This window comes from Leopardus geoffroyi, chromosome A1 (assembly GCF_018350155.1).
Source record: "Leopardus geoffroyi isolate Oge1 chromosome A1, O.geoffroyi_Oge1_pat1.0, whole genome shotgun sequence".
NCBI classification, from domain to species: Eukaryota; Metazoa; Chordata; class Mammalia; order Carnivora; family Felidae; genus Leopardus; species Leopardus geoffroyi.
Window position 1 is genome coordinate 214,281,812 of NC_059326.1, and position 23,265 is coordinate 214,305,076.

At 37.6% G+C, this 23,265-nt stretch overlaps 1 protein-coding gene across 5 annotated transcripts in view; it reads right to left on the reverse strand.

The window, feature by feature from the left end:
- Window positions 1–225: 225 nt before the first annotated feature.
- CDH6 (cadherin 6) overlaps window positions 226–23,265 on the reverse strand; it is a 128,796-nt gene continuing 105,756 nt past the window's right edge. For 4 of the 5 annotated variants that reach the window (XM_045441203.1, XM_045441212.1, XM_045441220.1 and 1 more), the window contains 6 exons: window positions 21,231–21,484; window positions 15,883–16,019; window positions 13,245–13,366; window positions 12,078–12,195; window positions 11,701–11,952; window positions 226–6,563 (listed from right to left, as the gene is read on the reverse strand). In XM_045441203.1, coding sequence (XP_045297159.1) covers window positions 6,073–6,563; window positions 11,701–11,952; window positions 12,078–12,195; window positions 13,245–13,366; window positions 15,883–16,019; window positions 21,231–21,484 — 1,374 coding nt within the window. In that variant the 3' untranslated portion in view covers window positions 226–6,072. Of the gene's footprint in view, window positions 6,564–11,186; window positions 11,953–12,077; window positions 12,196–13,244; window positions 13,367–15,882; window positions 16,020–21,230; window positions 21,485–23,265 lie in introns of those variants that run through there. The other variant, XM_045441235.1, reaches the window with a different exon arrangement.

Below are 23,265 nucleotides of genomic sequence, written 5' to 3' on the forward strand. Positions count from 1 at the left end.
AATAGGAGGCAGCTTAAAAAAGAACCAGCATATGAAATATTATAGCTCTGAATACACTAAAAACATTTTATTTACTCATAGTATCAGAATGGTGGAAGGATTTTATCCTTATTTCCCTCTGGTCTGGCTCTTGATTTTTCTTGCTCTTTTTTAAAATCAGAGATCCATAGACATTTCTTTTCTATGGGAGTGAAATAAAGGATGGAGAGTTGGGATGGGCAAAAATATAGAACTGTCTTTTTTTATCTAAAGCAATTACCAGGAGGATAAACAGCTTTCTTCTTAATACAGCAATTCCATAAATAACAGTAGAATTCTTGATGCCCCAGCAGTAAGGAGTCTGCAGGGCAGTACCAATGATGTATAATGCTGGCTGGGAGAAACTATTGTTTACAAGCTAATTATCGTATAACAAGTTGGCTTTACTTAGCTATTTGAGAGGTTCAAACAGCAGATTTAGAAAGATATAAAGTGTGTAACAGCACGTACATTGTTTTGAAATCTCTGATTAAAAACAATAGGTTGAGAGAATTGAAAAAAAACAAGTTAGAAAAAAACAGTTTATTAAGTAATATCATATAAATAACTTGTTACAAAAATTGATTTGCAAAAGGCATATTTACTCTTTGTGAGAAATCACTTTTTAAATTGCATTCTTTTCAAATGTATACGTCTAAGAAAACAAAGGAAAATAAAAGAAGCCATTTCAAGGAGCGTGTTTTTGCCATTTGACTACAACAAAAGGCGCAGCCACACTGAGCTGTAAGGTCATTGTCTTACCTCTCCTTCCAACACAGGAAACTTTCTCATGTAAACTGTGAAGTTATGAAAATATCCCCAGCTAGAGATGTGGATGAAAGCTGAGCAGGGGTTGTTTCCATCAGGTGTTCTCATTGCCAGAGACCAATGATACTGAGAAAAGCCATCTGACTGAGCATCCCAGCCAGCAAATCTTCAAGGGTGGCATCAGCTTCAATTTATACTTGGGAGTATTTTTAATTAAAAACAATCAATACCAAAAAGCTTTTATTTTCTGGATTTAAAATCACAAATCACAGTAGGAGAATGCCAAATCGCCTTAGCTTGGTACTACTGAGGACGCACGTAGTATTTATTATAAGGCCTATTCTTAGGCAGTTTACTTTCAAAGCAATGAAAATAATCACAAACAGAACAATACGGTGGTTTTGAAGTGTTCCTGTGTTTCTTTCGAGCAGACAAGTTGGTTTGCTACACAGCATTCGCCCTGAATGTCTAGTAGTTCTATACATTTGATTCCTTAATAAACACTAAACTAATAGATCATAGAAAACTAAAAGCTTATAGAAGGTGCCTCTAGACATATTTACATAAATAACACTGTCTCGCAAGAAAGACCAAGATCTCATTATAGCGGAATGCTTTTTCCACAACGCTGGGTCCATGCCTCATTTGTCAGATTAACCCCATTTGAAGAGAAATTTGAGTTTGTGGTCCATGGGTTTAAAAAAAAAAAAATGGAATTAAGCAACTTGTAAAAGCTCTTTTGAAATTAATCTAATAACCCAGTGGCTCTCAGGCTAAGTGCCTCGGTCCTGTCTGAAATACAGTGGGTAATAGGCTTTGTTTCCATTTGACCTCCTTTTGGCACTTTCATCTATCGGACTAACATTCCCCCCAAATTAAAAAATGAAAGTGCATCATAAATAAGGTATTACAAAATGCGGAGTAGATTAAAGATTGTCTCAGTAATGCTTAAATTAAATTGACGATGCAGAGACCATAAACTTCTGGCTTTAAAAATGAGCTATTTCTTTATTAACTTTTAACAAGTGTGCGAGTCAACGTATTTCCTTTATAAGAGGGTATTCCTCTGCACACTGAATATGGTCAGGGTCTGATATTTTTTAGTAGAGAGAATTACCCCTTTAGAAAACTATTCCATAAAGATGCCAAAGGGAGATTAAAAATGCTGCAAACCTAATAGTCACTGAACTTTTAAGGAGACCGTTCTGTAATTCTGTATTCTCTGGAAAAGAAAGCTGTTTGTTAGACTTGAGAAAATAGTTCATCTTCCTGAAGATCCATGTACTAAGTCTTAATCTTTCTACTCTTATAACCTGATAAAGGAGGCTGGGTTTTAGTGTTAAATATATATGCTTGGCTGTGTCAAGTATTGGCCCTGTCACAATTCAAAAAAAAGACTTCATCTAGACAAAAACATAAAGAATAAAATTATTCTAAAATGATCCTTTTTAGAGGATACCTTTCAAAATAGTGGGGAATCATGACTTTCTAGAGCGTTCTTCCAAAGTAATTATATTGCTTCAAAACTAGGGAGTAGGGTAAGATAATTTATTCGGTGGTTTGGTTCCTAGGGAAAATTAATTTAGGTGTGTCTGATTTAAATATTTAGTTTGGGCCCAAGAATCAACTCTGTTCTTCCCTTTCATCTATATACTTTTGTGGTCCTCAAGTTTATAGAATTGAGGAATTCTTAACTCATAGTTTATATATTATTATCTTCAGTGAAATACTGATTTCAAGGCAAAGCATTTGATGTAAGGTTCGCTTAGCAAATCAGGACATCTAATATTGACGTACTTAAAAATGAAAGTAATGGAAACATTTTAAAGTTAACTTGGATTCACAAAATTTGGATGCTTCCAAGATAGAGATTCAACTTTTAAGAAATTTTTGTACAACTTTTTGGAGCTGAAAATGAACACTAAGCCAATTTTTTTTTTTGAGTTAAAATTGAATCACCAGGTTTTGTTCCATTTGAAAATGGAGTCAATTTGTATCTGAAACTCCTTTTATGCAACTGAACTATAAGGCTAAAAAGCTCTGTAAAAAAAACATTTATTCATTGTGCCTAGAATCCCTCACTTATGATTCCATGGAACCATTTCTTCCCCCATTTGATTTCATTTTTTATTTTGGGACAAATGTTTAGGCCTTTCAGCAGAAAGTGGCCATGAAGTGATGGGGTTGTAAACTTATGCACAGCAGCTTAACATTTTAAAAATTCCAGCTTATTTTAGGGAACATCTTAGTGGTTTGAAGAAACTCTTCCCTTTGAATGGAGGGGAAAATTTTTTCAGAAGGGCCTCAATGTCCTTGAAGCAATCCATAAAAGTCATCTGCTTATAATGAATGAATTGTAGTTTCTCAGTGACCAAAGCAAATATTAAATTTTACCTCTTCCCATTTTCCTGCCATCTTTCTTGCCACTAACATCTACTATCAGGAAAGAGACTTCCTGAAAACTGAGCTGAAAACTAATTTTTTTTTTCCTCCAGTAATCATTTATGTTCACTGGGATCCTTGACCCGGTATCCTGGTGGGAAGGAAGAGAGACACACACAGAATGATGGAAGTATGGCTCTCATTATTTCCATGACATCAGAGAGTATTAATTTTCAGAGAACACTTACAGGACCCTAGTACTAAAATATTCAGCTCTAGTCTTAAATTATCCAATTTCTTAGAGAGTCACTTCATCATCAGGTTTTATGGTAAGAGATTAAGCAGTTATTTCAATATTTAGTCATATTCACTTGTTCTTGGTTCACTGTACTGTCTTCAAGGTGGGATAATATACCTGCCAATTACATCTCAAACATTCCACTACAGAACTACTTACTTTCACTTATGAGGAGAGAATAAACCTTACCGTTAAACATTGGAAGTTGCTAGCGTCAACCCTCAGACATTCCAATAACCCAAAAGTTCAAAAGGAAGACTTCTGATGATAACTTTCTTTTTTACAGGACTATCTTTCTTGACACAATTTATTACATGACATGAAACATAAGGACAGAGAGCTCTTTAATTTTACAGTAAGTCGTGTGATTAAGGTGGTATTCTATTGCTATGAATAACTAGTTCTTACTAATTAACTTTACTAAGCTATCTTTTTCAACACTTAACTGTGACTATGATATTCATTACAGTGAAACCCTCCCATAGTATTTTGTTTGCATTCCTCTGTGTGTGTGTGTGTGTGTGTGTGTGAAGAACTAGCAAAAGAAAACCCTGAAAACATGAAATACTTGTTAGTATACAGGGAAGTCCATTACAAAATAGGAAGCCATTCAGGAAACACAAGGAATAATATGGTTAAAAAACTTTTCACTCTAATTGGGTAACCCAAAAGACTACATTTCTCTTATTTTAAGGGTGCCGTCTTTACTTCCTGGGTAACACGCTTATTTAAAACTTAACTAAACAACAGTGTGTTCCAAATAGAAAGTATGTGCTAATATGACAGTATCTCCAAATGGAAATGACATTAAGATTATCTGTAGAAAATTAACATTAATTGAAAATAAATCCCTAAGACTAATAATTGAAGTCAGCATATTCTTAAGTACATAATATATATAGATATATAGATATATAGATATATACAGAGCCTGGGTTTTTTTTTCTTTTCTAAGTTTTTGAAACAACAATGTTTTCATTACAGTACTTTGGAATTTTCTGATGACTGCACAATGTAAGATTCTAATGATACAAATCATTAGAACAGCCATATGAAATAAATGATTTGAACCTGCCAAAAGGATTAGTTCAGTTCAGTTGGGTCCTCTGGATAATAACTATGATGCTAATTGCATAATTAGAGAAATAATAGATTGGATGGATTGTACATTACTTTTCTGTTGTAGTTTGAGACCATTATTTTATCATTGGTTCAAAGACAAGGATGGCAGGGTTGCCATAGCAACGAAGTTAAAAACAATGGAAAAATATTAATGCTTTTGAATGTCAACTATCATTTTAATACCATCTTAAACACTCTCGTTGAAGGGAATCAAATTTTTCCCTTCGTAAGCGTCTTCCAAACATGTAATGTGTAGTTTTTCACTGTGATCTCAACAATATATCTATATCACATCATATAAATATATAGATGTTTCCAGATGTGAAGGACAAGTTATCAGGTTCAAGTGTGGCTGGCTCTCATTTCCCCATTAAACTCTGAGGGCAGGATTTGAGTTTTTCTAATCTACCTTTACTAATGTAACTTAATTGTGTACGAAGCATCAAGAATATGAATTGTACTTCACACGGCTACTTTCAAGTATATTAGAATAATACTGACAACAACTACAGACAAGGAGTTAAAATTTGTCTCAGAAAAGTTTCTTTGAGAATTTGAAACAATTAGACTTACTTGTGATTAGTTTACTGATACTGATGGTCGAAGTAATTTTAAGTGATCTGTAGTACATTTGGTGGCCCGAGCTTTAAATATGCTAAATATTTCCTTTGTTGACATCATTAGCTATTTTCCCTTTCTCTTTATACGGTGCAAGGGCAAACTTTTGTGTGTTTAATATATAAAAAAATTATGAGTTAGTGGCCAGGAATGAGATATCATTATGTTTTGTTTGTTGTTTTTTAATATTACCATTTGATTTGTTTCTAGTCCTAAAGAGGACCCAGAATCTTAAAACATTGGTGGATTTGATGCTTTGAATAGTCACTGGTGCCAGAAAAAGTTCTTGAAGAACACATAGGACAGGCAAATGCCATTTTAAATACTTTGGGACACACCCATAAAACACACCCAATATACACAGTCCATCATCTCCTTGCGAGCGGATATACCAGGACCAACCTCACAGTTGTTCCTCCCTCATTTCTTCCCACTAAAACTATATTTTTATCGTTAAAGCACAGTCCCTCATCTCATTAGCGTGTGAAATGTACAGCCAGAGCAGTCAGCTGACCTGAGTCAATGGAGTGTGGTAGGGAGGCCGGGCCAGTGACACTGAGCGTGTTCCCAACCCGCCCTAGGAGAGCAAGGGAAAATACCACTCCTGGTTCTCTCTTCCAGCACGGGGCCTGGGGGGTGCTGACCGACATGGATAACTGGATGCGCTAAAAAATAAACCTTTGCCTCTTGGAAGCTCATAAAAGTGTACTAGAAAAAAGTCCCTCGCGTTGGGTCCCCCCGGACTGCAGCCGTCGACGTCGGGAACGGGCACCACCGAGAAGCCTTCGCGGAGCAGTGGACACGGAGGCGGGCGTCGCCACTGCAGGTCCTTGGGCGGCGGACTGCGAGGTGACAAAGGCAACGCATTAGGAGTCTTTGTCACTGTCCACGCCTCCGTACATGTCTGCGAGCTTTTTGAACCGCGGGCCCCAGTCGCTAAGGTAGTCGTAGTCTTGGTCTCCATCCGTGGTCACCGAGTCCAGCGAGCTCAGCGACTCGGCCACCGAGCCGGTGCCCTCGTAGGCGTAGGTGGCCAAGGAGTCGTAGGGCGGCGCGGTGGGGTCCGTGTCGTTCTCCTTCAACCTTTGGTTAATGAAATCCCGGACGTCGGTGTTGTCTCGAGCGGCTGGAGTCCGTCGGGGCAGAAAAAGGGCCTCGGGCACGATGTCCCTGCGTAATTTGCTGTCCTCTATGGCTTCGGGGTTCCTCAGGGTGCCGATATCAAAGGCCTGGGTGTCCTCCTCTCCGCCACCCTCGTCGTTGTAACTGACAATGTTGTCTCTGATGTCCTCTTTGGAAATGATCAAAGGTTCTTTTTTCCGCTGCCGCCTCAAAGCTGCGAACAGCACCACCGTCACTGGAAGCAGAGACAAAGCAGAAGGGAAGGGGAAGTTAATTTGCCGCCCAATTAATGTCAGCAAGCAGCGCTGCGCTCCAACGTGAAGTTTCAAAACTTCTCCGGGAAACTGCAGACTCAACTTTTATTCCTTGAAGGTTGCGCTTGCCTCCACGCGTGATCAAACCGGGGACCCCCCAAAAGCGGAGGAGAATATTTGAAAGAAAGTTACAATTTAAGTAGAGGATAAAACACCTTCATATTTTTGTCAGTTCCCTTTCGCTTTGAAACGGGGAGCTAGTCTGAAGGTAAGGAAAAAATAAAATCATAATAATAATAAAAAAAAAAGCTCAAACACAGCGAGAGCGCAGCAATCAGAGTGCAAATTATGCTGAACACCTGAAATGCTCTGAAACTGCTTATAAGCACAAGGCTGGCACCTTCGGGATGTGTTGAAGGGTTTGCATAACTACACGTCTAAAATAACTTTTGCACTCTGCCTTCTTTTTCTTCTTCTTCTTCTTCTTTTTTTTTTTTTTCCCTCAGAGAAGTGTAAAATTGGTTTAAAACCCAAAGTAGGCATGTGAATGTCTGCATACCTTTCTACATATAAGAAATATTATTACAGATAATACCTGGAGAGACCCAGATACAATTCAGAAAGCCATTCTGGACTTCAACACCAGCCGGTTTGAAAGGGGGCGGGTGATAAGACACACACCAGCTTATTTCTGTTGGAGCTAAATAAAATAAACACATTTAAGAGGGAACTTAAAAAAAAAAAATCTTTCAGAGTTAGTATTCTGTTAAGTGTGATGCCTGGAATGTTTGTCCTTTTGATTTTTCCTCTGAACTCCAATTAGAGGCAAAGCAAGAATTGTGTTTAAATAACTCCTGATGTTTCTTTGCAGCTGGCTGGGTAGAGCGCAGCTGGCTACCTGCAGACAGACACATCTCCAAATGGACATATGGGTGGGAAAATAAAAACACAGCGACAGCTTAGAGAGAAAGCAGCCATCCAGGGCAGAAACTGCATTGTGAAACTGGGTTTGTCCAGGGCTGTTTACTGCAAGAAGTACTAGTAATGTGTTTTTATTTTCTCATCCATAACATGGTCCAGATTTTAGGAGTCATAAAAATTGAATTACTGTAGTAAGAATTACAGAATAATGGCTTTTGGTGGATATGGATACCTACACACAGAATGATGGATACATGCGTTCGCATGTCTCTATATATTAAAATTTCAGGTGTTAATAGCATTAATAATAATTGGTTATCTACTGAGAGCGTTCTATGTGCCAAACACTGTGCTAAGTGCTTTACATACTGAATCTCATTTGATCGTCACAGCAGCCCTACAAAGTAAGTACCATCATTATAACCCCATTTTACACAGAGGAAGTTGAGGTTTAGAGATGTCACATGTACAAACAATTGAAATCCAGGTCAAACTAAAAAGCCAACACTCTTATTAATCACCATGCGTTAAAGCGTGCTTGGATTATAGACTTTTTCTGAAGGATATCCAGTGTTGCCATTTTCAAGCGTGCGATTGTGTAATTGTATATACATTGTCGTTTGCTGCCAGACAGCATCCTCCTGCCTCATTCATCCCAGCCATTCAGGGCGTTTTACTAACTATTTATGTAGTGCCTACTTTGTGCCAGCTATAGTTCTAGACACTATCAATGAAAAACATTGATCAAAAGCCCCGTCCTAATGAGGTGGGCAGAGGTGGCTGTGGTGGTGAATGGAGATCTTGAAAAACAAATAATGTGTCTAATAAATAAGGAAATCATTAGAAGGTGATATGTGCAGTAGAAACAAAAAGTTGATCAGAGAAAGGAGGATGAGGAGCACTTCTGTGTATGATTGAGGGGCCGTGTATTTAAGAGGAGTGACATTTGAGCAAAGATATGGGAAATTAATTATCTGAGGAGCTGTCGGGTGAGGGGGACAGAGCTGGAAGAAAGGCTGGGGTGCAAAGGTGCCTAGAGTATTTGAGAAACAGCCTGGAGACGCTATGGCTGCACCTGAGGGGGCCCAGGAGAGGAGAGGAGGAGGGCACGGCCTATCACGTGGAGCCTGGAGGCTTCTGTATATCTTCACGTTACCCTGAGGTGCGGGAGGGTGGAAAATTGCAGGGCATGCTCATAGTCTATGCTTTTTTCTGGATTCCCGTGTGACCAATGACAAGGGTTTGCAAAACAAAGGACTGTAACTGAGGATGGCCTCTGGGGTTAGAGAGTAGAATCAAGACAACTGTCTTGGAAAGAATTAAACCTGTATGTACAATGGTTTGTGCCATCATTTAAAGCAAGATAGCAGGCATTTATCACTTCCTAATTCTTCCCCGGCTTAGGTTATCTGTATCTTTTATTTTAGTCCTATGCACACCCAGAAGTGCGATTGCCTGGAAGAGAGAGGGCACATTTGGTGAATCAGAGGCATTCATTCACTGCCTAATTCTCCTACAGCTATGACTGCCTGTACTTTTCTTCTTAGCCCAATGTACATCTGAACAGAAATTTTGGAAAGGAGATCTTTCTCAAAGCTAACTTTTATAAACTGAAGATGTGAGTTCTAAGCATGTGGAGCAAAAAAAATTACATTCTGAGAAAGTAATAGCTTTCTTCCCAGTGACTGACCTCTTCCCTTTTCTCAATCCCCTGAGGCCAGAGGATAGTGGTGAGATTTTGAGTGGGGAATGCTTGGACCAACCTGTGTTCAAATCCCATCATAAAGCTAGAAGGTAACAAGGCACTTGAAATCAGCCTGCCTAGGCTCACTTAAATGATTTCACCTTTTTGAGTGTGTTTCCTTCTGTAAAAGAGAGGCACTAACACAGTGGCCAGTGCTGTCGTCAGGAATGAGTTAATAAATGTAACAGTTGTGCAGACTGTAAAGCACCACAGAGACACGAGATGTAGTAGTTGTTTTCAGTGTCGTTTTATTTTTTATTTTTATTTTTTATGTTTATTTATTTTTGAGAGAGAGTGAGAGAGAGCAAGAGCGCAGGAGAAGTACAGAGAGAAAGAGAGAGAGAGAGACAGACAGAGGATCCGAAGCAGGCTCTGTGCTGACAGCAGAGAGCCCGATGTGGGGCTTGAACTCACGAACCATGAGATCGTGACCTGAGCTGAAGTAGGAAGCTTAGCCGACTGAGCCACCCAGGTGCCCCTGTTGTTTTATTTTTGTAAATAAAATAAGAGATGCCACATGATCCACTTTATTGACTGTAGGTTTCCTCCTCTATCGTTGTGGCTTCCCTTCTCTTACAAAACCTGAGGTTTGTTTCCACCTTCTTCAATGGTCTCGTTTTCAGTTCGGGCTCTTTCAGCCTGGAAATTACCTTACATTCTGTGAGCTCACAAAGAAAGTAGAGAGCAATGTGGAAGCCCTGAGGCTCAGGGGGAGAAGACCGGCGTTTGGACTTTGTCCCACCACCTGTTAGCTGTGTGAGTCGGCTACATGACTGCACATCTTAGAGCCTCAGTACTCTAGTTTGAGATGCAGATAAATACATACCAGATGGTTCTGAGGGTTAAATGAGAAAAACAGTTGTGAAGCCTCTTGCCCAGTGTATAGCCCATGGTGTTAGCCTAGGAAGGGTTAAATCCCATTTATTTCCTGTCTTATTGGGTACAGAATTCCAAAGAGAATAGACCAGCTGTAGGAAGCACTGAAACAAGTTAGGAGTAACGAGGAGACAGTGCATTCATTGGAGAAGGAAATGAAAAGGGAGAATAGAGGGAGTTGGTGAGGAAAAAAATGGGGAGGAGAAAATGGGTAGATGATGAAGGTAAGGAGAAATCACTTCTATGAGATGAGAGTCAGCTCTCTTTCTACAGACCACAAAATGTCCATGGAATTCTCCCTGAGTACAGCCCTGCCAATTCAGCCCTTCTAAAAATAACTTTTTTTAATCAAAAAGAATATTCATATCCTTCTCTTCCAAAACAACTGTTATAGACTCACACCATTAAAACACTGATTTGTCTTTGCATACTGTCAGCTTTTATTTATCCTCATATCTTAAAATACTTCCCCCAAATCTTCGTTGACAAAGAGAATCACAGCTCTGTAGTTAAGTTTCAAGACTTCTGTTATAATTAGCAAAATGATACGAAATGTGAAGTTCTTGAGCAGGGATCCCTAGGCATTCTCTTCTTGGAAAAATGTAGGTCTTTACTCTTTCTTCTTTCCTTCTCTCAAAGTCACCAAATTGTCAGGTTTTTTTTTGAAAAAGTACCCCCCCCCCCCCCCCGCAATCCAGGTTGACACTTAACTTCTTCCCTTTTTTCCCTTTGTGTAGGTGAGCTTGCTTTGATTTTTGGAAGGACTGACTTAACTAACATTTGATTTCTTAGTTCACAACAGGCAACGGTCTGTAAAGTGTTTTGAGCTCAACCTGTTAGCTTAATTCATTTGTTGGGGATGAAACTTTCATTTTGAATCATTGCTAAACCTTGATTTTCACCTTGATTGCATTCATTTCTTTTAGGTCCCAGATTTACTTCCTCAGTCATAGAAGTTATTTATTTTTGAGAGTCTGAGAAATAATAGACATTGTGTATGTGGCATTTGGGGAGCAATGCTAAGAAGGTAGTTATTTAAATGGGTAGATCAAAGCAAGTTGGCTGGGTTGAAGAAAATTTAATCACTTCTTTATTTCCCGTTTGAGAGAGAAAAAGTCATCACATTTCTCTTTCCACTTTCCCACTGATCTTTAAACTTTACCTTCATACAAAGGGCCATCATCACACCCTCCATACTGGGTGACTCTCACTCTTTATATTTTAACAGTGTTTGCCAGGTTAGATATTAAACAACAAATGAAATGAAAAGGGCCTATTTATATAGTGCCCTCAAATCCTGCCTGGGATTCATTCCCAGTCTGACAGACAAGAGATTTCTTTGGTGAATGATTCCCTGAGTAGGTAAAGACATAGGCAAGTTTCATATCTGTTCATTCTCCAAAGCTATGTTCAAACAAAAACTAGTTCATGGTTGAACAACACAGATTCTCAGCATGTAACTCTACTCACCTAGAGTGGGCTGTATGCCTTAATGGGGGAGGCGGATAAATCTAGAGTGTCACAGTAACAGTGTGTGCCTCTCATGGGGAGATAGGATGCAGGGAGAAGCAGTTTACCTAGTAGGGTCACGATGCACAGAAGGATGGCAATGAGAGCCCCTGTGCTCAGTCCCGTGGGGTGGACGAGGGCCTCCGCATGGCAGGACTGCATGTTCCCATGGTGGTCACATGCACAGACCCGGACAGTTACTGTCCCAGTGCTGCTTTGGACTGGGTAGTCGTTGTCTGAAATGACCACAGGCAGGAGATAGGTGCTCATCTCGTGTCTATTATAGCCATTTTTCCGAGTTAAGATTCCTGCTGTGTTATCTGGAACCGGAAAGCAAAGTCAATGTTAACGTGCATACCACGTCATGGATTGCAACAATTGTGATGACAGTAGATAGATAAAGATATAAATATATAGACAGAGAAAGTAACTTGGGCTCCTTTACCTTTGTTGTCTTGAATGGTAAAGTTTGAGCCACTGGTTGCTTCAGGGGCCAAAGAGAATGAGAATTGGTGCCCGCTATAAGGGTCGTCTTTGTCAATGGCTCGTAGGGTCTGAATCAACTAAAATCAAAACCATAAAGCTGCTATAAAGTTTTGGTAACTCAAAAGCATTCCTTACAGTGTTGCAGTAAATTGCTTGACTAAATGATTTCTGATTTTAATTTAAAAACGATAGTTTCTAGAAAATTTACAGTGAGTCCACTCTATGCAATGAAATGATGGGTTGGAAATAGAGCCCAAAATAACATTTTTTTGGGGGGCTATCCTGGGCACTGTATGTAGGATGTTTAATAGCAAGCCTGGTCTCCTCCCACTACATACCAGTGACACCCTCCTCTTTGTGACAATCAAAAAATGTCCCCTGGGGGCAAAATCACTTGGGTTCGCAAACACTACCCTAGATGATACAAAACTATAAAATATCACAGTGATCTACCACAGCATTTCAACTAAAAAACTTTGGGCACTCTGTACAAAAGCCTGTTTAGAAATGCAGTCTTGACATATACATAAACCATCAACTTGCATAAAAACTAAAAAGAAAGTTTGTACATAAAACACAACTTCAACTTCCTGCCCTAACATGTATTTTAACAGTGTACCGCTGTTTCGACAAACTGTAACATAATTTTATACCATTGGTAGAAAAGACCTATTTCAGGTGGGGACAAATGTGTAAAACAGGAAAACATTCACGAATGTGTATTACTTGTACAGATGGGCAATATAAGTAAGTGGAACTATGAATTATAGGCAATTGTAAAATATGTCGTAGTTATTGCTTTCCTCTCTGTACACATGGTAATTAAAAGTATCTGCTCACCAATTAAGATTTTTCAAATAAAGCTGTGACTAATCTATTTTAATGAAAACTCAGGATTGATTTGAATCCACATCAGTCTTTGAGAATGATGAACTTTCAGTTCTTAAAAACTGCTTGTTCTCTTATGCAAGTTAAACATTCATTCTGTTCTTATTTATAGTATTAATTTTGATAGCATTTACTTCATACTTAATTCAAACCTGGCCTTCAGCTCTGTGTATCGTCTGAGTTATTAGAAGATCTAAATTAATCTGACTAAATTAATTTACTTTCTTATGAAACTCACCTGATCTGCTTTTGCCTTTTCACAGACAAAGGTTTCATAGAATTCAGCAAATTCCGGGGCATTGTCATTGACATCTAGAACTTTAATATATAGAGGGACTCGGCTGCTTTGCTTTGGATTATCTGCAACATGCCAAAAAGAAGGGAATAGGCATTTATATGTCGATTGTCAACCCCCTTTAGACAACAGTCACTCACTCCTTTCTCATTCATACACAGATTCCCCAAGGCTGCTCTGAGTACCACAAGGCACTGTGTACCAACTTAGTCACAAAAAAGAATTAGTCACAAAAGAGAATGCTTCTGGAGTTGGATACACCTGCTGGAAATACCTAGGAGATAAAGCTACTTGTGTTGATATAGGGCAACTGTATAGCAACCCCCAGAATAACACAAAAATAAAGAAAAACCTTATCCAGGAAAGGCAGTTGAGAGGCAGATTTTAAGGGAAGCCAAAGAAGCAGGGAGATGGGAAAACATTTGGACAAAAGAAAGAGCCAGGGGGCTGGGGGCGGCGGGGGGGGGGGATCAAGGAAACCAGAGGATGTTTTCATCTTAGTTAGTTTTTGTGCTGAATAAGAGCTAGCCATAGTGCTTGGCATTTTGCTATATTATCTTATTTAATCCTTACAACCTTTTCTGTAAATACAGTTTTTGCCCCTATTGTATAGATGAGGAAACTGATGCACAGATATGTTAGGTAATTTGTCCATCTTCACAGAGATAATGAGTGAGAAGTAGAGCCTTGATTTAAACTTGGGTCTGTCTGACTCCAAGCCCAGACCGTTAACCTAGGATAGTGAGAGAGCCGCACCCATGTTTGACAACCAGGGACAAGTGAAGTATCTGGGGTAGTGTGGAAGACAGATTCCTGCTCTAAGAATCAGGATTTAGAACCTCTGAACTCAGCCCTCTTCATTCACTTCACTTATGTATCTGTTTGTTCGCTTCATAAATATTTAGTGACCATCTAATTTTTCATATGTGCCAGCCACTAGTTGGGGTGCTGGGACACATGGGGAACATCACAAAAATCCTGCATGCTAAGTTTTATTCTAATGGGGGCAGACAAACTGTGAAATGGTACATGCTATGGAGAAATTAAACAGGGAAAGGGATTGGAGAGAGATGGAGGTGATACTTTGCATGGGATAACCACTCAGTCTCATCTCATGAGATGCCATTTGTACAGAGACACAAATAAAAAGAATTAAGCTACGTGAATATTTCCAGCTCTCCAGAGGGAGGGAACAGTAAATGCCAAGGCCCTGGAACGGGAGTGGGCTGGTTTCACATAAGCTCTGGGCTTCTGTTGCATCAAAGATAGTTAAGAAGTTTAGACAATAAGATTCTTAAGTTCCTTTGCATCTAAAATGTTTCCCACATTAGTCTTCCAAAGTTAGAATTGCCAAAGATGAAGTCTTAAAAGGTCTTTATCACTAGTAAGTACTTTCAAATATATCACAGAAACATTAAATCTTAAAAAAAAATTAGGCACAAAGCTTCAAATATGCATGAAATGACTACTTCAGTAAAAAATAAAATTTCATGATGTTACAAAAAGTGGTCCTTTTCAGTGCGAAAAATAATTTTGTAATTTTAAAGCTTTAAGTATGCTCTGCCATTGGTATCTGCATTAGTCCCTCCACATAAATTCTGAAGAGCGTATTCCTACCTAACAAATTTTTAATTAAGAGTTCTTAACATTATCACAAGGCAATGCTTCATTTTGCCCATATTGGTTATTTATTATTCTATTCAATATCCTTCAGCCATTTCAAATCTCATGAGTTACGTTGACAAAGAAAACTACTGTAATATACCACTAGACATGGAATATTTCACACCAGATACCCAACTGAGCTAAAAATGTTTGAACTTTTAAAATCAAAAACAAAAACTAAAAAATGAGCTATAATTTAGAAGCCTATTTTTAAACATTTAAATGTTATTTTAAAAATACTTTTTCCTTCATGTACTTAGGCCTACACATTGTGTTTACATTACACAATTTTCACTGTGTATAATCATTTTATTTGAAGCATTCATTTCGCATTATTTTTCTTTGCCTTTAATTTCATGGTGACTTCCATAAAATTCACTCTAAACATTTTATTGATTACTTGGTGGTTTGGATTGCTCACTTTGGTGTACAATTGAAAAGCTAAAATTTATATCTCTTACTTCTGTAATGATTTTGAAATAGAAATTCTGTAGAAAGCCAGGAGATTGATATCTGAGATATTTCTAAGTAATGCCTACAGTTTTTAATATACTTGATTCTCCTCCCCACCAGTCCTAACCATGAGTTCATTTTTTCAGCTGCTTCTGTAATGTTCTGATTTATAAAGCTTTTTGGAATTGAATCCCATATGTACCAATTCAACCTCATCTGAGAGGTACATTCTCATGTTATTATTTCTGAACTACATAACATCCACAGTTGCCTCTGCATTTGTGAATGAATGAGCACATGCCTAGAAGAAACATCACTACAAATCATTACAGGGCTCTTTCCCTCAATAGGTATCAAATAGGATATCAGTACATGGTGACTAATTTCAGCGTTGCTTCACCAGCCCTTGCTGGGACACTCACTCCATCAATTGGGGACAGTTGCTCTGTGAGGTTAGACTTACTGATCTCTGTTGCTATTACTGTAATGTTGTGCCACAGCAATGTTTCTCGGTCAAGAAGTTTCGACGTAAAAATTGAACCATTTCCAGAATCAATGTTGAATATTCTGTCCATATCTGTGTGTCGATCAACAGAATACCTAAAAATGCAGAGCAGAATTTAGAATGGTTTTCTTTTCTTTTCTTTTTATCGAATGATAGTTGACACACACTGTTACATTAGTTTCAGGTATACAACATAATGATTTGGCAAGTCTATATGTTATGCTGTGCTCACCACAAGTGTACCATCTGTCCCCATACAATGCTAGAAAGGTCCTTGTTGTATTTGTTATTCTCACACCCTGCAACTGTTCCAAGAATGTCTGTTACATGAATTTTTTCTACCTTATAGCACATATCTGAATATCTGTAACTTAATATTAAGTAAAACATTCTGGAAAATTAATTCTTTACAACTGAGATCCTAATGTAAACCCATTAGACAAGTTGCATGAGTTTGAAAATCAACAATGAAGTTTTTTTATATGTAATTTGTATCTAGTTTGTATATTAATACATTTTAACTCTAATCTTAGAACTTTAATGTATATGTGTGTGTTCATGTACATAAGTAGGGCTATTTGTCTAGTTTTCTATTATCCATTTTATTTTAAAATCATTATGTTGAAAGAAGCAAAAAATGGCTAGTGTGGCTGCAGTTAGTGAGGCAGGAAAGGGAGAAAGATGAAATTGGGGAGAGAATCAGAGGCTGGACTGCAGAAGAATGGGCTGGCCACGGCAAGGATTTGGGATTTGTCCTAAGAACAATGTGAATATACCAGTGGATTTTAATCCAAATCATGTTTAATAAAGATTGCTGGTTGAATTGAGGAGAATGGTTGGCTGGTGCTGTCCCAGCTGGTACAAGAGAAGAACAGGATTTGGGGAAGATCATAAGTTCCAGTTTTGATATTGAAGCTGAGATGCCCAAGGAAAGTTTGGGAAGCAAAAGAGCTAGATTGACAACTTAGATTTCCTGTTCAATTGTCTAGGAAGAGAAGGTCCAGTGAAGGGAGAAAAATATTAAGGACAGAATCACTTAAAAGATGATGGAAGGGGGCACTCGGGTGGCTCAGTTGGTTACGCGTCTGACTTCAGCTCAGGTCATGATCTCACAGTTTGTGGGTTCAAGCCCCGCATCGGGCTCTGTGCTGACAGCTCGGAGCCTGGAGCCTGCTTTGGATTCTGTGCCTTCCTCCCTCTCTCCCCCTTCCCCACTCATGCTCTGTCTCTCTCTCTCAAAAATAAATAAACATAAAAAAAAAGATGATGGGAGAATGAAGACTCACAGTGCCCAGAACAGTGCCCAGAACAGTCCCAGAGCCGAGTAGGAACTTGATAACTATTTAAGGAGTTAAGAGAATTCAACGAAAACCAAGAGGTATCTTAGAAATTAAAGGACAGAGTTTTCTCAACACTGAAATTGACGGAAGACTAGTACATTTTGAGAAATGTTATCTTCTTTATAAATTTATTACTAGTTTTGGGAATAGCTATATATGGGGAAATATGTATGTACTCTGTTTTATGTATGGGATATTAAAGAGAAAACTCAGAAGAGAGTTTATATGTTAAGGTCATTAGGGGAAAGAATTGCCCATTTCAGCTAGATTCTGAATGTTGGCTCAGTAGAAATACAATTAAGTAAATGACCTAGCTACTCATACACATGTAGAATTATTATGAATGCTCCAAGAAAAATAAACTCTTGTTACTAACTTGTAGTTTCTATTTCAATTGATTATTTTGCTTTAATATAGAACTGGTGAATTACCTTAATAAAATATATTTTTGTCATCTATTAGGGGTCTAAATAAAGTAGATATTTGATTATTGTAGGCTATTTAAACCTGATATTAAAGAGAATTAATGAAGTTCAAAAAAGCTATATACCTTTCTATATCTCTATCTCTATCTCTATCTCTATATCTGTATCTCAGGCCACCTCAGAATTTTAATGTTAGTTTATATAAACCTAATATTTTATTATTAAGTGTTCATCTCTTACAGATGAAACAGCTCTTATTTTTGCAATTTATGTCATGAATCAATGTTTATTAAGAATTTAGGCAACAGCATTGAACTTGATCACCTGCCTTCATTTTTAATTTGAGAATGACAAATATTTATAGCACATAATTAATTTCCCAAAAAGGAAATTTCAGTATTCATAGACTCTTTAAGAACTTTAATCATTGCCTACATTTTTTGCCTATGTTTTTTCCTTCATGAAAAAATTGAGCTTAAGATGCACCGCTTATTGTCCTTATAAGCTCTTACAATTATATACAGCAGTAATCTTTTCTTGTTATTTGTTTTCTTCCTGCTATACTTTTAAGTTTTACAAGCAATATTTTCCAGTCAAGTCTTTGAAATAAAGGGTACAGGGTGAAGAATTGTTAGTTGGAGTAACTATTTAAATACCAAAGAGAAAGTAACTATTTAAATACCAAAACTGTATATGAGTTTCCCCCTTAATTGGGAGATTTAAAAAGTAATAGGAAACCTCAGATTTCTACATTATTTAGGAATGATGTTTGCACATGAACCCTTATTTGTTTGTTGTTTTTTTTTCCAAAGTAATTTCAATTCATATCTAGTATATTTACTGTCCAGTCATATTAATTGTAGTCATAACAGATAAGGAACAAGGTAATCAATCTTAACATGATTATAGCAGATTATTTTGCTAGGTAGCTCTCCCCCCCAAATTTATTATATTCTGTGATTCAATAATTTGTCTTCTAATGTATCCTCTCAAGTCAGGGAGATTTTAGGTCAGGAAAGGAAGTATGTTTGCAGGTAGATTTTTCATAATATCTATTAGAGTGACATTTTATAATACCCTTTCATGGAAGTCAAGGGGCATTTCTGATACAGTTATTGGAAGAAAATTATTTTATGTAATTAAATAATTAAAAACTTGTATCTGCATAATGATAAATCAATGTTTGGGGGAGGAGATGTCTAGTATTAATTGTGTACTTAACATTGTCTAGCACCTAGTTGTTCAATATTTACATCTTGGATAACCAAAAACTATGTGTGGATATACTTTCCCAATATAAGAATCAATCTTATCCTATAAAAGGACTTATTGGAATATGCATTTATATACCAATATATCCTTACTTTGTCCTTATTGGTATTTTTATCCTTAAATCTATATCTATATATGAAATCCATATGTACCAAGAAAAGGCTGGCATAGAAAACTTTAAAATTAGCTGACAGCCAACCCAGTCTGACAAGCTAGCTACTTCCTTTAATAAAACATAAAATAATGCAGTGAGTTAAAATGGTATTCATTATAAAAAGTGAAATAGACATAAAAATGCAGCCTAAATTCCGAGGAGACATTATCTCTTTCAATTAAAAACATGTTGAATGATCAAAGAGGTAACAAAGCTCATATTTATATAAACTTCCAGCATTAACACTTTTAAATTAGTCTTGACATTGACTTGCTGAGATTTTTTTCCTTACACAGGACAAACTCCAAGTGACAGAATAGTTGTGAAAGTACTTAAAATTATCTGTGTTATACAAGCAAAGGCCATCATTCATTTTCCTTATTAATAATATGAAATGTATATAGAACACTTGATCCATGGAGCTTACATGTGGCTACTTTGGGTTGACCATAGTCCAATTCAAGCAGTCTATAGATATTCCAGTAGGATGACAAAACAACAGAGTCTATTTTCCCAATGATTTAAAACTATTCCCTGAAAGTAAGTCAGTGCATTTTTGTGTTTTAGATGTGGGACTTGCTATCAGGTTTCATTTGAACAAAGCGTTCATAGTTGAAAAGTTAGAAAATGCATTAGAACCTCAAAATCTTTTATCTGCAGTAATACTTTTCATGCAGCAGTCAGTGTGATCCTCTTTAAAAATTAGGTTTAGATTAGGTAATACTCCTATTCAAAGCTTTGCAGTGGTTTCCTACCTCAATCAGAATAGAACTCAGTCTTTACCAATACCTTCAGATGTCCCTAGGACCTGCCACACTTACCACCTACCAAACCTCCTGTTGCCTCAGACCTTCCCAACCACTCCCCACCTTGCTCACTTTCTTCTAGCTTTGTAAGCTTCCTTGCTACTCCTCTTCATGCCAAGCAAGCTCTGGTATCAGACCTTACCCTCATTTCCCCCTCTTCTTTGGACATTCTCCTCCCAGATTCACCATGGTTCATCCTTTCATTTCAATCAAATCTTTACTCAAATGATTTCCTACCAGGGGCAAGCCTGACCATGCTATCTAAAATAGTACCCCAGATACTCTTTGTTTCCATACTCTGCCTTATTTTACTGCTTACAATGTATTTCACTTGAAATATTACATATTTGTTGTCTGCCTATTTCTGTCTTCCCCAATTAAAATGTAAGCTTAGTGAGATTAGGACTTGATGTTGTTCTCTATTGTATCTCTAAAGCCTAGAACATGCCTGGCATAAGGCAGGTACCCTGATCAGAATATATCTGTGGGCTCACTGGCAAGAGTTCCTCTAGTCTACTTACTTTTTTTTTTTTTTTTTTTTTTTTACAGGGGATGATTTACACAATAATATTCTGATTTAGCAGTTTTCTCATCTAGTCAAGTAAGCTACTGACTAAAGCCTGGAAGTTGTTGACTCCAGTGCCTTCATGATAAAATTCTAGAATACTGAAGCATCTGTGATTTCAAAGAGCAATGAGGTTTTCTTGCAGCATGATTTACAGCTAAGGTATTAGGAATGTATAGGGAAAATAGAGCTTGCTTACATAGTATAAATTAGAATTCAGCTCTATTAATTTCCCCAGGATTTCGCAGACATATATCATGAAATAATTCTTATTTTTATCCATGTCTGAAAATGAAAAAAAATTACACATCCAAATGGAGCGTAATTCTGCCTCTAAGTGTTACAGGATAGATTCTTCCACACTTGAAAAACAGACTATTGGCCCAGTGTCTTGTTTATTAAAAATCACAATGCTCTCTCCATGCCACTGTTTGACAAATCTAAGACCTTCAAGAAAAATTCTAGGCCATTCTGTTCTATTAACTTATACCATTTTCATGTAAGCAGTAAGCTCCTATATATCATTTTGTGTTTCCCCCCCAAATTTTGTGGGTTTTTTTTAGGCTTATGCTGCTGCTAAAACAGTTGTTGAGCAAGGAGAGTAAAGATGCTGTTTAGAGTCGTTTTTCAGGAAGATACAAATATCTAATTGGAAGAAAGCATTAATTTTCTAACTTGCAGGTGATACTTGAATAGCAATCGACTGAAGTTTATGAAAAAGACATGTCTCAGTAGTGTGCTTACTTGACAGGATTCCTGGCAGCATCAGGATCTTGGGCTGTGACTGAGCCTATGGTTGTGTTTATCTGAGCATCTTCTCTTATTTGTAGGATGTAGGCCAGTTTGCTGAAGACAGGAGGCTCATCCACATCTTCCACCATGATTCTGACCGTAGCTGCATCTTTGAACGGACCCAGGTAGAGAAAGCGGGGCTCAACATGAGGATTGGAGGCTTCCACTTTGAGGGTGTACACTTTCTTCTTTTCAAAGTCCAAGACCTTGGGGTGGGTGGGGAGAAGAGACATATTTAAAGCAGCCAAAACACAGAAAGACGAGACATAAGGCATTTTTAGTGCAAATCATGGGTAGTGAATGTGGTTATATTGCTTAGAGACATCACCACACAGTGTGATATTGGGCAAAGGCATGAGATGCCACACCATCCTGATGAAAATTGTGGGCTGAAACCATGCCCACTATTGCCTTGAAAGTGGGTGCAAGGGTGCAAGATATAACGGACAGGAAAGAGAACCCGGAAGCAGGAGTCTTGTATAAAAAAGGACCCCTGTAAAGAAAATTCTTGTATTTGACTAGAGGGAGCCATGTTAGGGGCAAATTGGCAAATCTGACTTTGATTGAATACTTAATGAGTGTTTAAAATTTGCTGGTATTGGGGCACCTGGGTGGCTCAGTCGGTTAGGCTTCCAACTTCGGCTCAGGTCATGATCTTGCGGTTTGTGAGTTTGAGCCCCATGTCAGGCTCTGTGCTGAGACCTCAGAGTCTAGAGCCTGCTTCAGAGTCTGTGTCTCCCTCTATCTCTTCCCCTCCACCCCCCTCACTGTCTCTCTCTGTCTCTAAAAAATGAATAAACATTAAAAAAAACTTTTTTTAAAAAAAATTTGCCAGTATCTGGACCCCACCCTGGGTCATTAAACCAAAATATCTGAGGTGGGGGTGGGAATCTATACTTTTAAATACCTCCCCCAGTGATTCTAATGTGCAGCCAGAATTGAGAACCACAAGTTTGCATCATGACTTCCTCTTCCTCATTCAGATAAAATAGATTTAATACGTTTTTTTTTTTTTTTTTTTGCATGTGCATGAGTTGATAAAATATTCCAAGTGATATCCTGATAAGGGCATTGGGCTAATTACTTGCCAACGAAAGTAATGATCATTGTTGTCAGAGGTCTTTAGAAAAAGTATCTCTGCTTCTGGAGACATAGTGAACCCAAATGCTTATTGCTGACTTTTAGTTTTAGATGATGATATGACAAGGCTCACTAGAAACACAATTAATCAAGACATTAGTGAAAGTGATTTAGTCGGCTAGGCAAAATTTCAGTTTGAATCTGATAAGGCACTAAGAAAATTAAAAAGGTTAATGCACACTAATGGGCTTCCTAATTATATTATAGTATAAAACATTGGTCTGGATGTCACTTAAACATGTTTTATTGTGTTTCCAGGTATTAAGACATGTAATTCAAAGCTTAAGAGGAAAGGATTTTCTTGTTATTTACATCTACCTGTGCTTATTTTTACCAGCAAGTATGCTAAAGGAGAGAGAAAATGTTATATCATACATGATAAAAATGCAGTTATTAAAAAAACTCACCAAAAATAACAATTTTTAGCTTTGAAGCACACAGTTTATTGGTTTAAAATTTTTGCCACACTTCTGTGTACTGCTCTGTGATGCTAGACAATTTGGGGGGGGGGTAAATAGTGAATAAGTACATAGGACAAAAATTGGAATTCAGAAATATAAAAAATTTATTATCGTGTTCCAAAAAGTAGCTAAACAGCTCATGGGAGATTTGTGTTATTTAATTTATTTCTGTGTCTTTTTATATCCTGTCTTTAATTCAGGCTACCTTTATCACTGCTTTCATTACTCTTTTCCTTCAAAGCATGTATCAGAATTTAGTTACACATTTGTTTTGTTTGTTTGCTTCCTTGTCTCTTTTCTCCCTTAGATTGGCAGTTCCTTGAGAGCGGACACCATTCTGTTGAATGTACCATTGCACCTCCCGCATCTTGAAGAGTGCCTAACAA